The sequence below is a fragment of the Elephantulus edwardii genome, unplaced genomic scaffold, assembly GCF_000299155.1.
Source record: "Elephantulus edwardii isolate Elephantulus edwardi_28Jun2011 unplaced genomic scaffold, EleEdw1.0 scaffold00061, whole genome shotgun sequence".
In the NCBI taxonomy this organism is placed as follows: Eukaryota; Metazoa; Chordata; class Mammalia; order Macroscelidea; family Macroscelididae; genus Elephantulus; species Elephantulus edwardii.
This window is the reverse complement of record NW_006399811.1, coordinates 15432259-15449298: the sequence shown is the minus strand read 5'-3', so window position 1 is coordinate 15449298 and position 17040 is coordinate 15432259. Positions and strand designations below refer to the sequence as shown.

At 43.1% G+C, this 17040-nt stretch overlaps 1 protein-coding gene across 1 annotated transcript in view; it reads left to right on the top strand.

The window, feature by feature from the left end:
• Positions 1–17040, top strand: part of NCF2 (neutrophil cytosolic factor 2) — a 62241-nt gene that overhangs the window by 28409 nt on the left and 16792 nt on the right. Inside the window, exons 3-7 of the mRNA XM_006887784.1 lie at positions 474–582; positions 6648–6782; positions 8805–8912; positions 9725–9784; positions 10931–10974. Of these exons, the coding sequence (XP_006887846.1) occupies positions 474–582; positions 6648–6782; positions 8805–8912; positions 9725–9784; positions 10931–10974 (456 nt within the window). The remainder of the gene's footprint in view (positions 1–473; positions 583–6647; positions 6783–8804; positions 8913–9724; positions 9785–10930; positions 10975–17040) is intronic.

Sequence of the window (17040 nt, the reverse complement as noted above, 5' to 3'; positions counted from 1 at the left end):
TTTCCTCAGCTTCAGCTTGAATTTGCATATGAGTAGTTGGTGGTCTGTTCCACAATCAGCTCCTGGCCTAGTTTTCACAGCTGATATTGAGCTTCTCCATAGAAACCACCAATCTAACACCAGCCGACCACAGAAAAGGGAATATGATTCAATCTATGGCACTGAGACTAATCAAAGTTAATTTTCTGTTGTTTCTTTATCAGCGCCTTTAAAATCTTTTTAAGCTAACTTGACTGGAGCCTTAAAAAAAAAAAGAAAAGAAACAAAAGTCTGTCTGTATGTACACAGAATAATTGCTCAATAAATTGTATATACTTTATTTTATTTTCTGGGGGGTTTAGGTTTGTTTGTTTTTTTAAAGCAAGGTCAGAAGGCATTGGAAAGGCTTGTGTCCCTATGCATGGGAAAGGGAGAAACAAGAGAGAAGGAAGTTCTGGGTCCTGAATTCATTTGTTTTCTCATCTGTCCTTCAGATATGATTCAGCTATTAAAGATCTAAAAGAGGCCTTGACACAGCTTCGAGGGAATCAGCTGATAGACTACAAGATCCTGGGGCTGCAATTCAAGCTGTTTGCATGTGAGGTAAGGAGGGCAGACTGGCAGGAGTGCTGACGGCAAATAGTCAGGTTTATGACCATCTGCTGATGTCTCTAGAAACTGGGAAAACTCACTCACCTCCTGTGCTTTGGGATCCAGATTTCCCCTTGAGAATAGATGTCTTTGGCTCATCTTGGAGCCTCTGATTACCTGATGCATGCATTCAAGAGAAGGAGTTTCCAAGGATGATACAAAGATAAGCAAACAGCTTTTCCAAGGGAAGATTGAGCGTTCACGTGTTGGCCTGTGAAAGTATTCATCATCATTCGCATTTTTTAAGCTACTCATTTACTTTATGCTTTAGTTATCTAGTATTGTTAAAAGAGAAATCTCACAAGTGGATAGCTTTAACACTCAGACGTATATTCCATCACAGTTCAGGCTAGAAATCTGAATTCAGGATGCCAACATCAGGGAAAGACTGCCTGTTTCTGTTAGCGCTGGAGAAATGTCCTTGCTACTCAAAATGTAGAATTGTTTTTTTAACTTTTTAAGTAATTTTTTATTATTATTTTAACAAAAGTTTACAGAAAACTTGGATTTCTATGCATTCATTGTTGCACATTTTCCTCCCTTCCCCTAGTTTTTTTTCTCTTTAAAAAATTCTTTCATTATTGCACAATTTCCTCCATCCCACCACCACTCCAGTCTACTTTGCTATGCACCTCTTATCCTGGACTGTTGTAATGCAAATAATACCTAATCATATATTCCTTTTAAACAATTCTTTTCCTCATCTGTTCCAATGCAGTGTACATTATTTATCCCTTCACAGTTTCCCCTCAGCCCCCAATGTCAGTCCTGTTTTATAACAGTGGCATTATGAAGTATTTGTCCTTCTGTGACTGAGATATTTCACCCTTCATAATGTCCTCCAGGATCACCCGTTTTTTAATAATATTTGATGCGTTCCTTGTTTTTCAGTGCTGCATATTATTCCACTGTGTGAACAGACCACAGCTTCTCTATCCATTCATTTGTTGATGGGCACTTGGATTGCTTCCATCTCTTTGCTATTGTGAGCAATGCAGCAATAAACAAGGGTGTGCATATATCTGTTTTGGGTGGCGGTTATGGTTTCTTTAGGGTATATTCCAAGTAGTACAATTGCTGGGTCAGCGGGGGGCTCTGATGGCCTAGAGGCAAGGAGCTGCAACTACAATCCCAGAGGCACCCGGTTCAAATCCACCAGATGCTCTGCCGGGAAAAAGAGGGACAATCTCCTCCTGTACCAGTCAGATCTGATTTGACAGTACACTCACACAAAAATTAAAAAAAAAAGAGAGAGAGAAAAATCCAAAACAATTGCTGGGTCAAATAGTTTTTCTATTTACAACTTTTTGAGAAAGTGCCATACTGCCTTCTATAGTGGTTGCACCATTTTACACTCCCCCCAAGGGTGAATAAGGGTTCCAGTTTCTCCACAACCTCGCCAGCATTTGTTGTTTTCTGCTCTGCTGAACTTTGCTATTGCTACTGAGGTGAGATGATATCTCATAGTTGTTTTGACAGAGTTTTGTTTTTTTAAAACCTCCATGTGGCTTAGCATCAATCTCCTGGGTCTAGGAGGTCCTCAACACAAAGACCCTGCATCCAAAGAACAGCCTCTGCTTCTAGTTTTTCTTTGTTGGTGTTGCTGGCGTCCCTCCTCTACTCATGTCGCTAACCTTTCGTCTCTTGCAATACAAAAGATAATGCAGGTACACCTAACAGAAACTCCCTTTACATTGGATCAGAGTCGTAACCTGCATAAAAGTTTTAAATCCCACCTTCATGCCCTGTGAGATTACATCACTACATAACTGCCAGACCACCGAGAATCATGGCCCAGCCAAGTTGAAACCTAATTTTTTTGGTGGACACATTTCAAGCCTCAACAACTTATTTGTTCAGCATTATACTAAGCTACCCACAAATTTCCTGTTTACTGTCCACCTAGGAGCAGCTGTGGTTAAGTTGGTTGGCAGTTTCAACATACCAGTTGCTCCACAGGAGAAAGATGTGGCAGTCTGCTTCCATAAAGCCTTGGAAACCTTAAGAGGCACTTCTACCCTGCCCTAGAGGATTGCTATGAGTTCTGCTCACTTTGATGGCAACTGAAAGATTTGTTCTTGTTGTTGTGATGTGTTGTTGTGTTGCCTGTGACTCATAGCAACCCCATGTGCAACAGCTCTGAAATCTGCCCTATCCTGAGCCAGTCTCACTGATTCTGACACACCAACACCCATTGCCCCAGTTACTGTGCCAATCCATCTCATCAGAGGTCTTCCTCTCCCGTGCTGTCCCTCCAACCTTCCGAGCATGATGTTCTTCTCCAAGGATTGGTCCTTCCTGGCCACATGTCCAAAGTATGTGAGATGGAGCTTTAACATACTAGCCTCCAAGGAAACACTTGGTTTCACCTTCTCCAAGATAGACTTATTTGTTTTCTTGGCAGTCTATGGTATGTTCAAGATGCTTCTCCACTCCCACAACTCAAAGGTACCGCTTCTTCTTCTGCCATCTTTAGTCATTGTCTGATACTTACATGTCTGATTACTTACATAGCAAGTAATTGCAAAGCCCATGGCCTGGATCAGGTGTACCTTATTCTCTAGACTGACATCATCATTGCTTTTCAACACTCTGGAGAGATGCCTGACAGCAGATTTTTCCAGTGCAATTTGTCATTTGGTTTCCTGACTGCTGGTGTCAAGAGTATTGGTTGTGGAGCCAAGCAAGCTGTAATTATTAACTACCTCAATCTCTTCTCCGTCTATCATGATGCTGCCAATAGGCCCAGTGGTGAGAATATTTGTCTTCTTGATGTTGAACGAATTTGTACCACTAACTGAAAGATTAGTTATACAAGTTCAGTTAGAAGCTCCTCAGAAAAAAAGACTGACAATCTACTTCCCAAAAAATCCCAGCCATTTTAAAGTCTGTGAAGAGGTGACTTCTCTGCCCTTTGTTGTCCCTCTCCTACCCAGGACAGCAAACCTCACCCAAAAGCTCCCAATAAAAAGCTTCTTTGATTAAAAAAAAAAAGAAGAAGAAGAAGAAGAAAAGAAAAGTCTGTGGAGCACATTATACTTTGTTACACCTGGGGTCACCATGAATCTGAATTGACTCCAAGGAAATTGTTTTTATTTTTGTAGAACTGACAATAACCTTGTTCAATTCTCATGTTCAGATCACATTTCTTGCCATTTAGTTTTAACCATTTAGTTTTCACCCCATGTGTTTGGCTGAAACCCAAAGATTAAAGATAATTTGACACAAATCTATGCCCTCTTGATCACAGGACTCAAAATACAAGTTCAAGTCAAGATTTCCACAGAAGAACACTCATATTTCTGTACTACCAAAAGGGAGAGACATGACTAGAATATACTTTTTTTTCAACCAACCCTTTCCACTCTCCATTATTTTCAAATACACCTCAATAACTTTAGAAACAAAAATCCCCACAGGGCAGATCTTCATTTAGAAAATTCTGTGGAAAAAAGTCCCTTTGCTTTAGTTTTTCAGGCAAGAGAAATGACGTGTTCCCAGGGTTGCTCAGGACTAATAATAGTCTACAGCTGCCTAGGCCTCTGGGGACAAGTGTTCCATCTCAGCCCTACAGCAGATTGAGCAAATTACTTTCTTCTCTTCTCACAGATCAGGAAAAAAAGATTTTGTGGCAGGAATCGGTCAACATTTGACCTGTATCTAGAGTTCAGAACCGATCCATAGCTGACCCTCCAGCAGGTTTTCAGAAGCACTAAATTGGACAGGAGGAGATTACCTATCTTTCTCTAGTGGATTTGAACCATGAGCCTTAGGGATTGCAGTGCAGTGCCTCACCCCTAGACCACCAGAGCTCTCCAGCACCTAGAGTAGGGCCCGTCAACTATGGAACTACTGACATATTGAACTAGGTTAATACTTTGTTGTAGGGGCTTTTTTTGTGCACTGTAGGGTATTTCACAGCATCCTTGCCTCCTATCAACTAGATAGCTTCAGTATAATAACTTAAAACATCTCCAGGAATTGCTAGTTGCCCTAGGTTGAAACCCTCTGTGTAAACAGATTAAAGAGTTGGAAGATGCAGCAGCTCCATAGAGTTCTTTGATAGAGAACATTTCATTGGGATGAATGTTCCCCTGTGTGGGACTGAAATGACCTATGAGGCTCTTTAGAAGTGAAGCTGTGTTCTTCCCGGTTTTAAAAGGTTCCTCCTGGTGACACAGTGGTGAAAGTATTAGGTCATGTTCAGTATATGTGCAGTAGGCACCAGCTTATTGGTAGCTCAGAAACAGGCCTGGAGTGAGTCTATGAGTCTAGCTCTCCACTCCTGTACTTATTGGTCACCTTCATTGACTCTCTAGTCCTTGTAAAATTGGTTTCTAGCATCATATGCAAGCCTTCATGGAAATACCAATTCTGTTATTCATCCACACTTGCCTTAATAAACTTTGATGGTTTTTAATCTGGCTGTGTCCCTAAATCAAATCGTGACATAGTTGGCAAGTTGACATAGAGAAAGCTATTAGTTATCTATTGCTGAATAACAAATGTAGTGGCTTTAAATAGCAAATATTATCTCAATGTTTCTGTGGGTCAAGAATCAAGGGTGGCTTAGCTGGGTGATGCTGGCTTAGGGTCACCTGGGATGTGGGCCAACACTGCAGTCCTCCGAAGGTGTGACTGGGGCTGGGTGATCCACTCCTAAGGTGGCTCACTCACATGTCTGGTTTGCTTTTTTGTGTGGAGGCCTTAGTTTCTTCCCACGCGGGCTTCTTCATAGAATTGCTTGAATGTTCTCATGATACGGCAGTAATTAAAGAGAGAACTTAAGGTTGTCAATGTGTTTTATGAATTAGCCTCAAATGTCACATCCCATTGCTTCTGCAAAATCCTATTGGATACCTGAAAAAAAACCAAACAACTCACCACTGTTAAATCAGACCTGACTCATTGGGAACTCCATTGTATAAACTGAAATGGGAGACTGCCCTTTACTGGAGGAGGGAGAGAGCAAGATCACGGTGATACTGACATATACATGCGTGTACACTGGAACGAACCTATAACAGTTCAAGGCCACCACCTGCTCCACAGCAGAAGGATGAGCAATCTTCCGTGTGATTTAACTGCCTCTGAAAACCCACTGGAGGGTCAGCTATGGGTCGGTTCTGACTCCACAATACACAACAACAAATATATATATATATAACACATATATTAACCAGGACAACAACCTTTTGCCATCTTGTTTTCCTTCTTGTCTTACTGCTTTTCGGTCTTTGTTTTAGAGTCTTTTCAACTTCTTTCAGTTAATTGGTCCTTCTCTCCCCTCACCTTACTGCATACATACGAAAGATTCTTTTTTAATTAGGTATGTGTTTTAAAGTGTAATGATGAAACAAATTAATTGACCTAAACCCAACATAACAACTGAAGACTTGGAAAATACTTATTCCATAAATTGGAATATTTGTATTCTCTTCATGTCCCAGATAAATCTCTCTGCTGGGTTTTGTCCAGAGTCTCTTTCCAACTCTACCAGACTTTGTTCAGTGAGTTTCCTCACTCCATCACTAGGTGACAATCTTGTAACTCAATTGTTCCAGGAACATGTGGGTGCTGGTGCGGGGCGAGCATGTGGAACCCTCTCCCTGTCTCCCATCTGTCCAGTGTTTCAGCTTAAGCTCATGGCAGCAGGCAAGCATCATGGGAGGCCACATGTCGGCTTTTCATTCCTGACTCTTTGTGCCTCCTCACGGGGCCTTCAGCAAGTCACTCTTCTCCATGCTAAAGCAGTATAAATCATGTCTTCTCCTGATTTAGCCACTGAAAAATTATACACATTATTGGATTTTTGCATTGCATAGTGTTTTCTTAGCTTCACACTTGATGTAACTCTGTTGTCAGAACAATCATACTATATTTTAAACATTCCCAGGAAAGCTATGTCTCAGGAGAAATATCTCCAGATAACATTCCAAGAATATACATCAAAGTGTTCCTAGCACCTAGATCTGAAGAAATCCTGAGCTTTCTATTCGTGGCCTGTGTTTTTCTAGGTGTTATATAACATTGCTTTCATGTATGCCAAGAAGGAGGAATGGAAAAAAGCTGAAGAACATTTAGCATTAGCTATGAGCATGAAGTCTGAGCCTAGACATTCCAAAATCGATAAAGCCATGGAATGTGTCTGGGTAAGTACCGGTGATATGGGGAGGGAAGTGAGAGGATGTTTTTAGATGTGGGTTTGTTCCAGTATACATGCAGTAGGAGAAACAGCCACAGCCACATTGATGGTTTTCCAAATGCTCTAAAATACAAATATATATATATATATATAAATTTTCCAGTTTATTAATTGTCGAGTGTAAAACTTATACTCAGTATTCACAATGTTATTCAACCATCACCACTACCTACCCACATATTGGTGCTTTCATTTCCCTGAATTTTGAGTAATAATGATCTTTGGGCATAGTTCCATCAGTATCACTGCTGTGTGTTGTGGTGAGAAGCCAAGGTCTGCAGTGCAGTACAGCACAGCTTCTGTATCACATCGCTTTTTTAATAGGTTTCCATAGCAACAGAGAGAGAGGGAGAGAGGAGAGAGAGAGAGAGAGAGAGAGAGAGAAAGGAAGGGGGGTGGAGAGGATGTAGGAAGCTGGGGTGGTGCTGAGCAGCCTCCAGATACCACGAGACTCCGCCTTGCTACTTTTGAGTACTCACAGCCTTAGACAATGGCAGGTACAACAGCTCTCAGCAAAAACCTACTGATTATATATATAAATGGACGGTGAAAATTACCTATGCCTTGCCTCAGCATATTTGGGAACAAAGTTAGATTTTCACCAGATTTTTGAAATGTCAGGAACAAGGGAACCTACCTCAGTCTTTCATGCCTGTGACAACAGCAAACACCAGTCCTGAGAGAGCATTACCATGGTCTTGCTTGGGTTGTGGGACAACCCTGTGATTGTGGTAGCTCCAATGCTGAGGGACAGTGACACCTGAGAAACATGGAATGGGGCTGAGAGAAGCGACAGACCCTCAGGAAAGAGGGCACCAGGCATGTAATACCTACATAAGCAGGAGTGGCATCCACTTCCTAAACAACATGCCTCTGGAAACTCAATGAACTTTGAAAATTATAATAGTTACAGAAAGGTTTCAGGCCTTTTGTTCATAGGGTCACTATGAGTCATGGTCGACTTGATGGTAATCAACAACGACAACAACACAACAACATTGTCCACATAGTCTCTAAACATAAAGTGATAAGGAAACCAGCTCGTCCTACTGTAGAGGGCTTACAACAGTAGTAACAAAATCATTCTCTCTAAAATACCATGTTAAGTGAAATGAACCGGATAGGAAAAGGACAGATATCATATGACTCAACTTGAACGCGGAGCTGTGGTGGTATAGTCTGTAGGGAGTTGTGCTATAAACCCCCAAACTGTGCCTCTCTGTGGTTCAAATCCACCAGCAGCTCTGAGGCGGAAGGAGGGGCAATCTCTTCTTCTGCGATTTAAAGCCCTAGAATGCAATGAAAGTTCAGCTATGAGTTGGTTCTGACTCAATAGCAAAAAGCTAAGAGTTACTTAGATGAAGTGTCTAGAATAGGTAAATCCGGAAAGATAGAAAGTCGATTAGTGAGTTCTAGGAATAAGAGACGGGACCATGAGGATGCTTCAGGAACATTGAGTGTCTATGTGGGATGGTGAAAAGGTGTGAAAATATATAGCGGTGATGGTTAGACACTGTGTGAAATGCAGTTAATGTCACTGCATCACACTCTTAAAAATAATTAAAATGACAAATTTCAGGTCATATATTTGACCACACCTGCATAAAAAGAAGTGAAGAGTATTTGAATACCAAAAGCAGTTGTAAAAACATTAAATCTAAAAAATATATTTCAATTCAGTGTAAAACTAAACAACAATATAAAAACATAAAATAAATTGGAAGATAAAACACATGTGAATGAAATATTTTAAATACAGCAATACTAGTCTATATTCTCTGGATATAGATATGTTTTTAAAAAAGAAATCTTGAACATTTTTACTTAAAAATAAATCTTTCCAAATCTAGAAAAAAGGTTTTCTTGTCAGATTTTGTCATTTGATACTTGAATCTATCCAGTAAGAAAAGCAGAAAAGTCTTACCACCCCCATTTTGCAGAGGAAGGATTACTGTTTTCTGTGTTGTAGAAGCAGAAGCTGTACGAGCCAGTGGTGATCCCCGTGGGCAGGCTATTTCGACCAAATGAGAGACAAGTGGCTCAGCTAGCCAAGAAGGATTACCTGGGCAAGGCCACGGTAGGTGGGAGCTCAGAGCTCCCCCAGACCCTGGGGTTTGGGGGAGGGGGGCGGGCGTCATATGCAAGTGGGAAGAGGTCATTGAATCATCGTCCTGCTCCTGGGGTTGAACAGAAGACAGAAACTTACTTATTTACACGGGGGAGGTCGTACTGAATGAAAGAAGTGCAAACATTCTAGTTTTCTCCCAGCTCCTCTCATTCTTCCCTTCCAGCCTGATTCATGGACAAGAGCCACAGATGCTAAGATTACTCTCAATTTACTAAGTCTTGGGGACTGTGTCAATGGAAAAGAAAACACGGCTCTGCGGAGCTCACTGAAAGTGGAGAGTACACGGGAGGGAAGAGGACCAGTAACGATCCTCTTCTTGTGATGTTCCTTACAGTTTACTTTCGGATGCTGCAAAAAGTCTCTCCCCTAATTTCTACAGTCATACAATTAGTTTCTCCTTCTGAAGTTTGGTATTCCATCCTTATAAAAGTGATTCTAAGTCATTGAGCAGCCAAGGCTATTCCTTTCTAAAGCTGCACTTGACTGGGACACATTTGGAGGGTTGGTGCTGTTTGCTGACTGAGTATTGGTTCGCGCACAGCAGCAGCAGTTAAGGGAACCTGAGTCAACAACTGGCAGATGCTGATACTTGTTTGTTCAGTTGCTGGAACATGTATGCAGATAGTTAGTGATGCAGTCTTTAGCCACATCCCACTTCTGGAATGAGACTCAAGTGAGGGTTGACAGGGTGTGCAAAAAAGAGCGGATCCTGGCAGAGACCCCAGGAGAGCAGCCCTCACACCCTCCTTTCTTGATTGCAGGTGGTGGCATCTGTGGTGGATCAAGACAGTTTCTCTGGATTTGCCCCTTTGCAGCCACAGGTGAGGTAATCCCATTCCTCCTTGGATCTTAGTCTCCAGAACTCTCCATGAAACATTTAATCTAGAGAAAACATGAGCTGTCGTTGTTGTTTTGTGCTGTCGAGTCAGAGCCGACTCATAGCTGACACTCTAGCTGCTTTTCAGAGGCAGTAAATCACATTGACCACCCTTCTGTCATGGAGCAGCTGGTGGATTTGAACTGCATGCTTTTGGGATTACAGGGCAGTGTCTTACCACAAAGCCACCAGAGCTCCATGGTTACCAAAATTAGTGGGGCAAAGTGCAATGAAAACCGAATGTTTCTATAGTTTCAAAATATCACCCAATGAGAAAAGTTGTAATACTAAAGAGTAAAACAATTTACAGTAGGAAAGACTGGAAGATAATATCTTAAATATGAAAACAAAAGAATCCTCCATAATAAACATTAATGCATTTCATCAAAGAAAACATAGCATCAATAAAAGCATTTAAAAAAAAATATAAAGTCTTCCTTTAATTGACCTCTTAAAATTTCTGAGGATGAGATAGACTGAGAGAGATAGGAGGAGAAGAGTATTGAGTTTCCTGGTCTCTTTTTTCATAACAAATTTGAAGAAAGCCTTGCTGAGTGGCTTTGATTCCACCAGAGGAGGCTACCAAAGGGGGACTGAGACCAGAAACCTGGACTCTGCGATGCTCATGTGGAATAAAACCCATCCATTGGAAAGGAGAGCCAGGCCTGCTCAGTGGATCCTGCATTCATCTTAAATACTCAGAAGTATCTTGTGACACAGCACACATTAATTATAGAACAGCGCTCTTAGAAACTGTCCTAGGATAGGGACAAAGCTCAAGGTCAAAAGCACCCCTGTGATAACCGTGTTGCTCTGTGACAGCTCAACTTCTCCAGAAACCAGGTCTGGCTCAAGATTAATTGCTGTGCTGGTGAAATCTCTACCCAGGGAGCTGGTGGGAGGTGTTTTTCCCCCAGTAGTCAGTCTGGGCACACTGTGCCATCTCTCCAGACACTGCTCATGCAGCCAGAAATGCATTCTTGGATTTTTTTCTGGTCTGAAAATTGAATGCTCAGATTGCCATTAACAGACTGTTCTCTCTCCTTGTCTGCCTCATTGTCTTTCTTCCTTCCCCCTGAATGTCCAATAGGCAGCTGAGCCCCCACCCAGACCCAAAACCCCAGAGATTTTCAGGTAAGTGGAAGCCAGTTTGCTGAATATCCCAGATCCAAGTCAGAACTGATGACAATGAAGGAGGGCAGGGGGAGGTGGTCAAGTTCAGGCTCTAAATCCTGTGGGATTTTCCTGTTTTTCACATTAGAATCATATAGTGGAAGCTCCCCTCCCCTCTTTTTTTAACCTTAATTTTTGTTGTTTTGTTGTTGTAAAACCTGTTGGTTGGTTGGTTGGTGCTGGGTTTTTTTTTCAAGTAAAAAAATAATTACTTGGTTAATTTTTTGTTGTTGTAAAACTGTATATCACACATTTGTCTACTCAGTATTTTTCAGGTGTATAATTTAGTGGCTTAGTGGTCGCTCTGGTGGCCTAATGGCAAGAAGCTGTCTTGCAATCCCGAAAACATATGGTTCAAATCCAACAGCTTCTCTGTGGGAGAAGGATGGTAAATCTCCTTCTGTGTAATTAACTGACTCTAAAAATCCACTGGAGGGTCTGTTATGAGTCAATTTTGACTTGATGGTACACAACAACAACAACAGTGGTAAAAAGCTGTGCTGCAATCTCAAAAGCAGGCAGTTCAAAGGAGAAGGATGGGCAATCTCCTCGCATGTCATTAACTGCCTCTGAAAACCCTCTGGAGGGTCAGCTATGAGTTGGTTCCAATTCAATGGCACGTAACAACAATTATACTAATCAAGGTGTGGAACCATCACCATAAACAAAAGTTCACTGCTTCCTAAACTTGGTAGGAATCTGACTACTGGGACTCAGAGAAACTAACACTGTGTCCTTGAGTGTTGAGGGTCAATTGATGTCAACATGCACAGTCACCCACATAATGAGAACTTGGTGTTAAGTGTCATGGAGCCAGAACCAACTCACAGTCGGCCCTTCAGCGGGTTTTCAGAGTCTGTAAATCATACAAGAGGAGATTGCCTGGCTTTCTCCTGTGGAGCAGCCGGTAGATTTGAACTACCTGCCTTGGGCTTCACAGCACAGCTTCTTACTCATTAGATCACCAGAGCTCCTATATTGAGGTGATTTTGCTGTAATGTAGCAATATTCCATGCAACACATTCCCCGTAGGCTAGAAGACCAAGTCTGAACAGAGGCCAGTTCCACCCTGAAGAGAGGTGACCAGCACTCTCTGAGCAGGAGGACAGAAAGAGGGAAATTTGAAAGGCATTGACCCCTTTCCAGTGTGGGTAGCGTTTGTGCCCAGTTGGCACATGTTTCCTGAGGAAGAGGAAGGACTTGTGAAAAGGAAGTCATTCTTCTACAGGTTGGGAAGAGGGACAGCTTCCTCAACAAATCCCTCCAAGTAAAGAAACCCCGCATATCTCCCTCATCTGAGAAAGATTAAAAGAGGGGAGAAACGCCAAAACACTCCATTACTTGTAGCACCAAACAATTACAAAAATGAGGGGGCGAGATGCACTCAATCCCAAGTACCTGTCAGCTGGAGGAGGTTGTTTTTTCTGCACTAATAGATGCTATGTTTGGGAACAAAAGGAAAGGCCTAGGGGAAAGTAAAAAAAAAATCCAGAGAGAAGAACAGGTCTAGTTACCTAGAGCTCCCGTAACAGGAAGACCACGAGCTTTAACAAACAGAAGTTCAACTTCTCACATTTCAGGGGGCTAGATGTTCAACTTCAGAGTGTTGGCTCTGGGTGAAAGTTCCCATTTCTTTAGCTTGCTTGTTTATTAGAGATCTCCATTTGCCTTGGAATTCTATCTTACCCCATCTCTGCCTCTTCTGCCTGCATATTTAGGTGTCTCTCTAAGACTAAGGTGCATCTGATACAGGCCATGGTCTTTGCTATCACTTGTTATGCATCAGAGAGCTGGTCAATGACGAGTAAGGATAGAAGGAGAATTGATGCCTTTGAGCTGTGGTGCTGGAGAAGAGTATTGAGGGTACCATGTACTGCTAGGAAAACAAACAGGTTCATCCTAGAAAGGGTTAAACCGGGTGGCTCCTTGGAGACGAGGATTCTGAGACATAGTCTGACATACTTTGGTCATGCTGTAAGGAGAGACCGATCCATGGAGAAGGACATCATGCTTGGGAGGATAGAGGGCAGGCACAGGAGGGGAAGGCCCTCTAACAGGTGGATTGATTCAGTGACTGGGGTAATCGGGATGGGTGTATCGGAGAGAGTGTGATTGGCACAGGACTGAGCAGAGGTTAGGGCTGTTGTACATAGGGTCGCCATGAGTCCCAAGCAACTTGACGGCACATAACAACAACAACAACATACCTCAAAAGAGACTCAAAACACAATTGACACTAATTCTGTCTCATTAATATGTTGTTGTTGTTGTTATGTGCCATCGAGTCGTTTGCGACTCATAGCGACCCTATGTACAACAGCCCTAAACCCTGATCTATCCTGTGCCAATCACATTGCCTCTGACACACCCATCCCGATTACCCCAGTCACTGAATCAATCAATCTCATAGAGGGCCTTCCCCTCCTGCGCTGTCCCTCCACCCTCCCAAGCATGATGTCCCTCTCCAAGGACCTGTCTCTCCTCACAACATGTCCAAAGTATGTCAGACGAAGCCCCAGAATCCTTGCCTCCAAGGAGTAGCCTGGTTTAACCCTCTCTAGGATGGATGTTTGTTTTCTTGGCATTAATATAGTAAAGATAAACTGTTTCCAAAAGTATGGAAATTAGGGTGTACAGCATGTATTTGGGGCCTGAGGAAAAGGGCCATACAATCCAACCTAAGAAATTCAACCTTTAGCTCCTCCAAATTCATGCCCATGCAACATACAAAACATGTTTGCCTCATCACATCCTCCCATGAGCTCATCTTAAATCAACGCCAAGTGCAAATTCCACCCAGAAGTAAACTTCTTCTACAAACGTGTGAAACCTAGCATATAAATTATCTGCTTCCAAAGAGCAAAGGCTGGGAACAGGCACAAGGCAGATGCTTTTATTACAAATAGGAGAAATTGGAGCGAGGGAGTAGTAACTGGCACTAAGCAAGTCCAAAGCCCAGTAGAACAAGATACATTAGCTTTCAAGCCTGGAAAAGAATTTTGTGTTCTCTTAGACCTTTGATTTTGGTTTGTTCTTTCTTTTCTCTTAAACCATCTTGGCAATGACCTTGGCCCTATTCTAGTCCATCTGAATGGTGACCCCTGGGCCCTGTTCTTCTAGTCCATCTGAATGGTGACCCAACCCCTGGGGTCCAAGCAGGAGTCATGTGGGATTATAACCACAGGCATGGTGGTTAGGATTTACAACCTATAGTTTGGGAGACTCATAATTCAATCCATAACAAATAGCATGTCTGAGCTGAATGGAGGAATATGAAACCCAAATACAATGGGCAGCTTTGAAGCCAGCCTCCCAGAAGCACATTCCAAATGGGCACCAGTCAGACACCTCAGAACCTCAGCGAGACAATAAAGGGGAAATGACACTGAGTATCGCACTATAAGGCACCTTCAGAATCTCCTCAAAGATCTCTTTCATGTTCCTCCCAGCTCTCTTCTCTTGTCCTCTATCCTCTTTACACGACCCTTACCCTATGCTGGTTTTAAATCATTTCACTCTTCTCCTGCTTGAAGTCCCTAAAAGGCTGGAGATTCAAGTCCACCCAGAGGCTCCTTGGAAGAAAAGCCTGATAATGTGCTTCTGAAAAGTTACCCATTGTGTATGAGGCCCCGGGTTCGATCCCCGGCATCTCCACCAAAAAAACCCACAAAACAAACAAACAAAAAGTTACCCATTGAAAACTTTACAGAGCAGAGTTCTGCTCTGGCACATATGGGGTTTACTAGGCGCTGGAGGGGGATTGACGGTAACTGGGTTTTGTTGGTTCTATTCTGTTAAATACTCTCACCTGCGACTAACACTTTTTTTATCCTGGCGACCCCTCACCTGATGCAGCCTACTCCTGACCCCTGAAAAAACACACCCAGAACTTTCCTCTCAAAAGGGAAAGGAGGGCCAGGATTTTTTGTTTATTTTGTTTTAAAAGACTCTGTTATTTAGAATTGTTTTTTTGGCTGACTTTGAGAAGAACGGGAATCCCAGAACATTTGGTTTTGCTTATGCAAAACCTATACTTGAACCAAGAGGCAGTTGTCAGAACAGAGCAAAGAGACACTTCATGGTTCAAAAGCAGGAAGGGGGTCCACCAGGGATGTATTTTGTCTCCATACCTTTTCAATCTGTATGCAGAACAGATCATCTGAGACACTGGGCTGTATGAGGAGGAATGTGGCATCAGGATTGGTGGAAGTGTCATCAACAATCTGCCTTATGCAGATGACATAACCCTGCTTGCTGAAACCAAGGAGGACCTGAAGTGCTTGCTACAGAAGGTCAAGGACTGCAGCTTTCAGTATGGATTGAAACTCAACATCAAGAAAACAAAGATTCTCACCACTGGACCAATTGGTACCATCAGGATGGATGATGGAGAGATTGACATTGTTAACAGTTTTAGTTTCCTTGGCTCCACAGTCAACACTCTTGGTACCAGCAGCCAGGAAATCAAAAGATGAATTGCAGTGGGAAAGTCTGCTGTCAGGGACCTCTCCAAAGTACTGAAGAGCAATGACATCAGGCTGGAGACTAAGGCGTACCCAATCCAGGCCATAGTCTTCGCAATTGTGTGCTATGTGTCAGAGAGCTGGACAATGACTAGGGATGATAGAAACAGAATTGATGCCTTTGAACTGCAGTGCTGGAGAAGAGTGTTGGACATACCATGGACTGTTAGGAGAACAAACAGGTTAGTCCTGGAGATGTTTAAATAGGGCTGCTCCTTGGAGGCAAGGATTCTGAAGCTTCGTCTGGCATACTTTGTGCATGTGGCGGAGGGTCAGCTCAAGAGAGGAACGCCCTCGATGAGAGGGATCAATTCAGTGACTGGGGTAATGGGAGCAGGCGTGTCAGAGACAGTGAGGTTGGTACAGGATTTACTGCTCTTGTACATAAGGTTGCTATGAATTGCAAGCGACTCACCAGCACATAACAATAAACAATAATATCAAAGACTACAGCCTCCTGTATGGGTTGCATCTTAATAAGTTAAAAAAAAAATCTCACCATTGAGCAGATAGGCAGCATCAGGATAGATGGGAAGAAAGAAATTGTCAATGATTTAATCTTATTTGGATCCACAGTCAGAATCCTTGGCACAAGTATCCAGGAGATCAGGAGACATACTGTGGAAGTTTGCTGTTGGACTCTTTGGCTGGCTGAGCTCCTCTCTTGTTCTCTCTTGTTGCATTTCGGTCTCTGCGAGGGTAACAGCCTTTGATAACAGCTGCTGTAGTATCCACAGCCCTCAAGATGGGTGATGATGGCAGCAGCCACAATGAGGCACAGTCCAAGAGCCCCCCCAGAGTCAGTGCGCCTGAGCATCCAGCAGTGCCTGGACTCTCCGGTGCACATCAGCCAGTGCCGCAGCACCCATTGCTCGCTGCCATCTTGCCAGAAGATGAAGCGAGTGGTGCAGCACTTCAGTGTCTGCAGGCGCAGGGTCAATGGTGGCTGCCTCGTCTGCAAACAGTTCATCGCCCTCTGCTGCTATCACGCTAAACACTGTCATGAGAGCAAATGTCCTGTATCCTTCTGCCTTAAGACCAAGCACTGGCTGTGCCAGTGGCAGATCCAACACCACCTTCCACAGGTCCAGCTCATGCACCAGAGAATAGCGGAATGAGTGCCCCAGCAGGCCTTGCTAGAGCCTGCCACACAGCCCAGCACCCCTAGAAGCCATATCCCCCCTGCCCAGCCCTAGCCTTCCCCCAAGAGAATGAACAAGTTTCCCTAGTGTGATCCAGACTCAGCCCCTCAAGGACAAGTCTAGAGGCAGGCAGGAAGTCCCGAAAAACTGGGAAAGATGAATAAATCGTTCACCTAAAGCCTACAGAAGAAACATCTGACACTTTGGTTTTAGCCCCTTAAAACATACCTCAGACTTCTGAATTCAAATGTGTGAGACAATAAACGTGTGTTTTTGAAAGAAAGAAAGACGGGAAGGAAGGAAGGAAGGAAGGAAGGAAGGAAGGAAGGAAGGAAGGAAGGAAGGAAGGAAGGAGGGAGGGA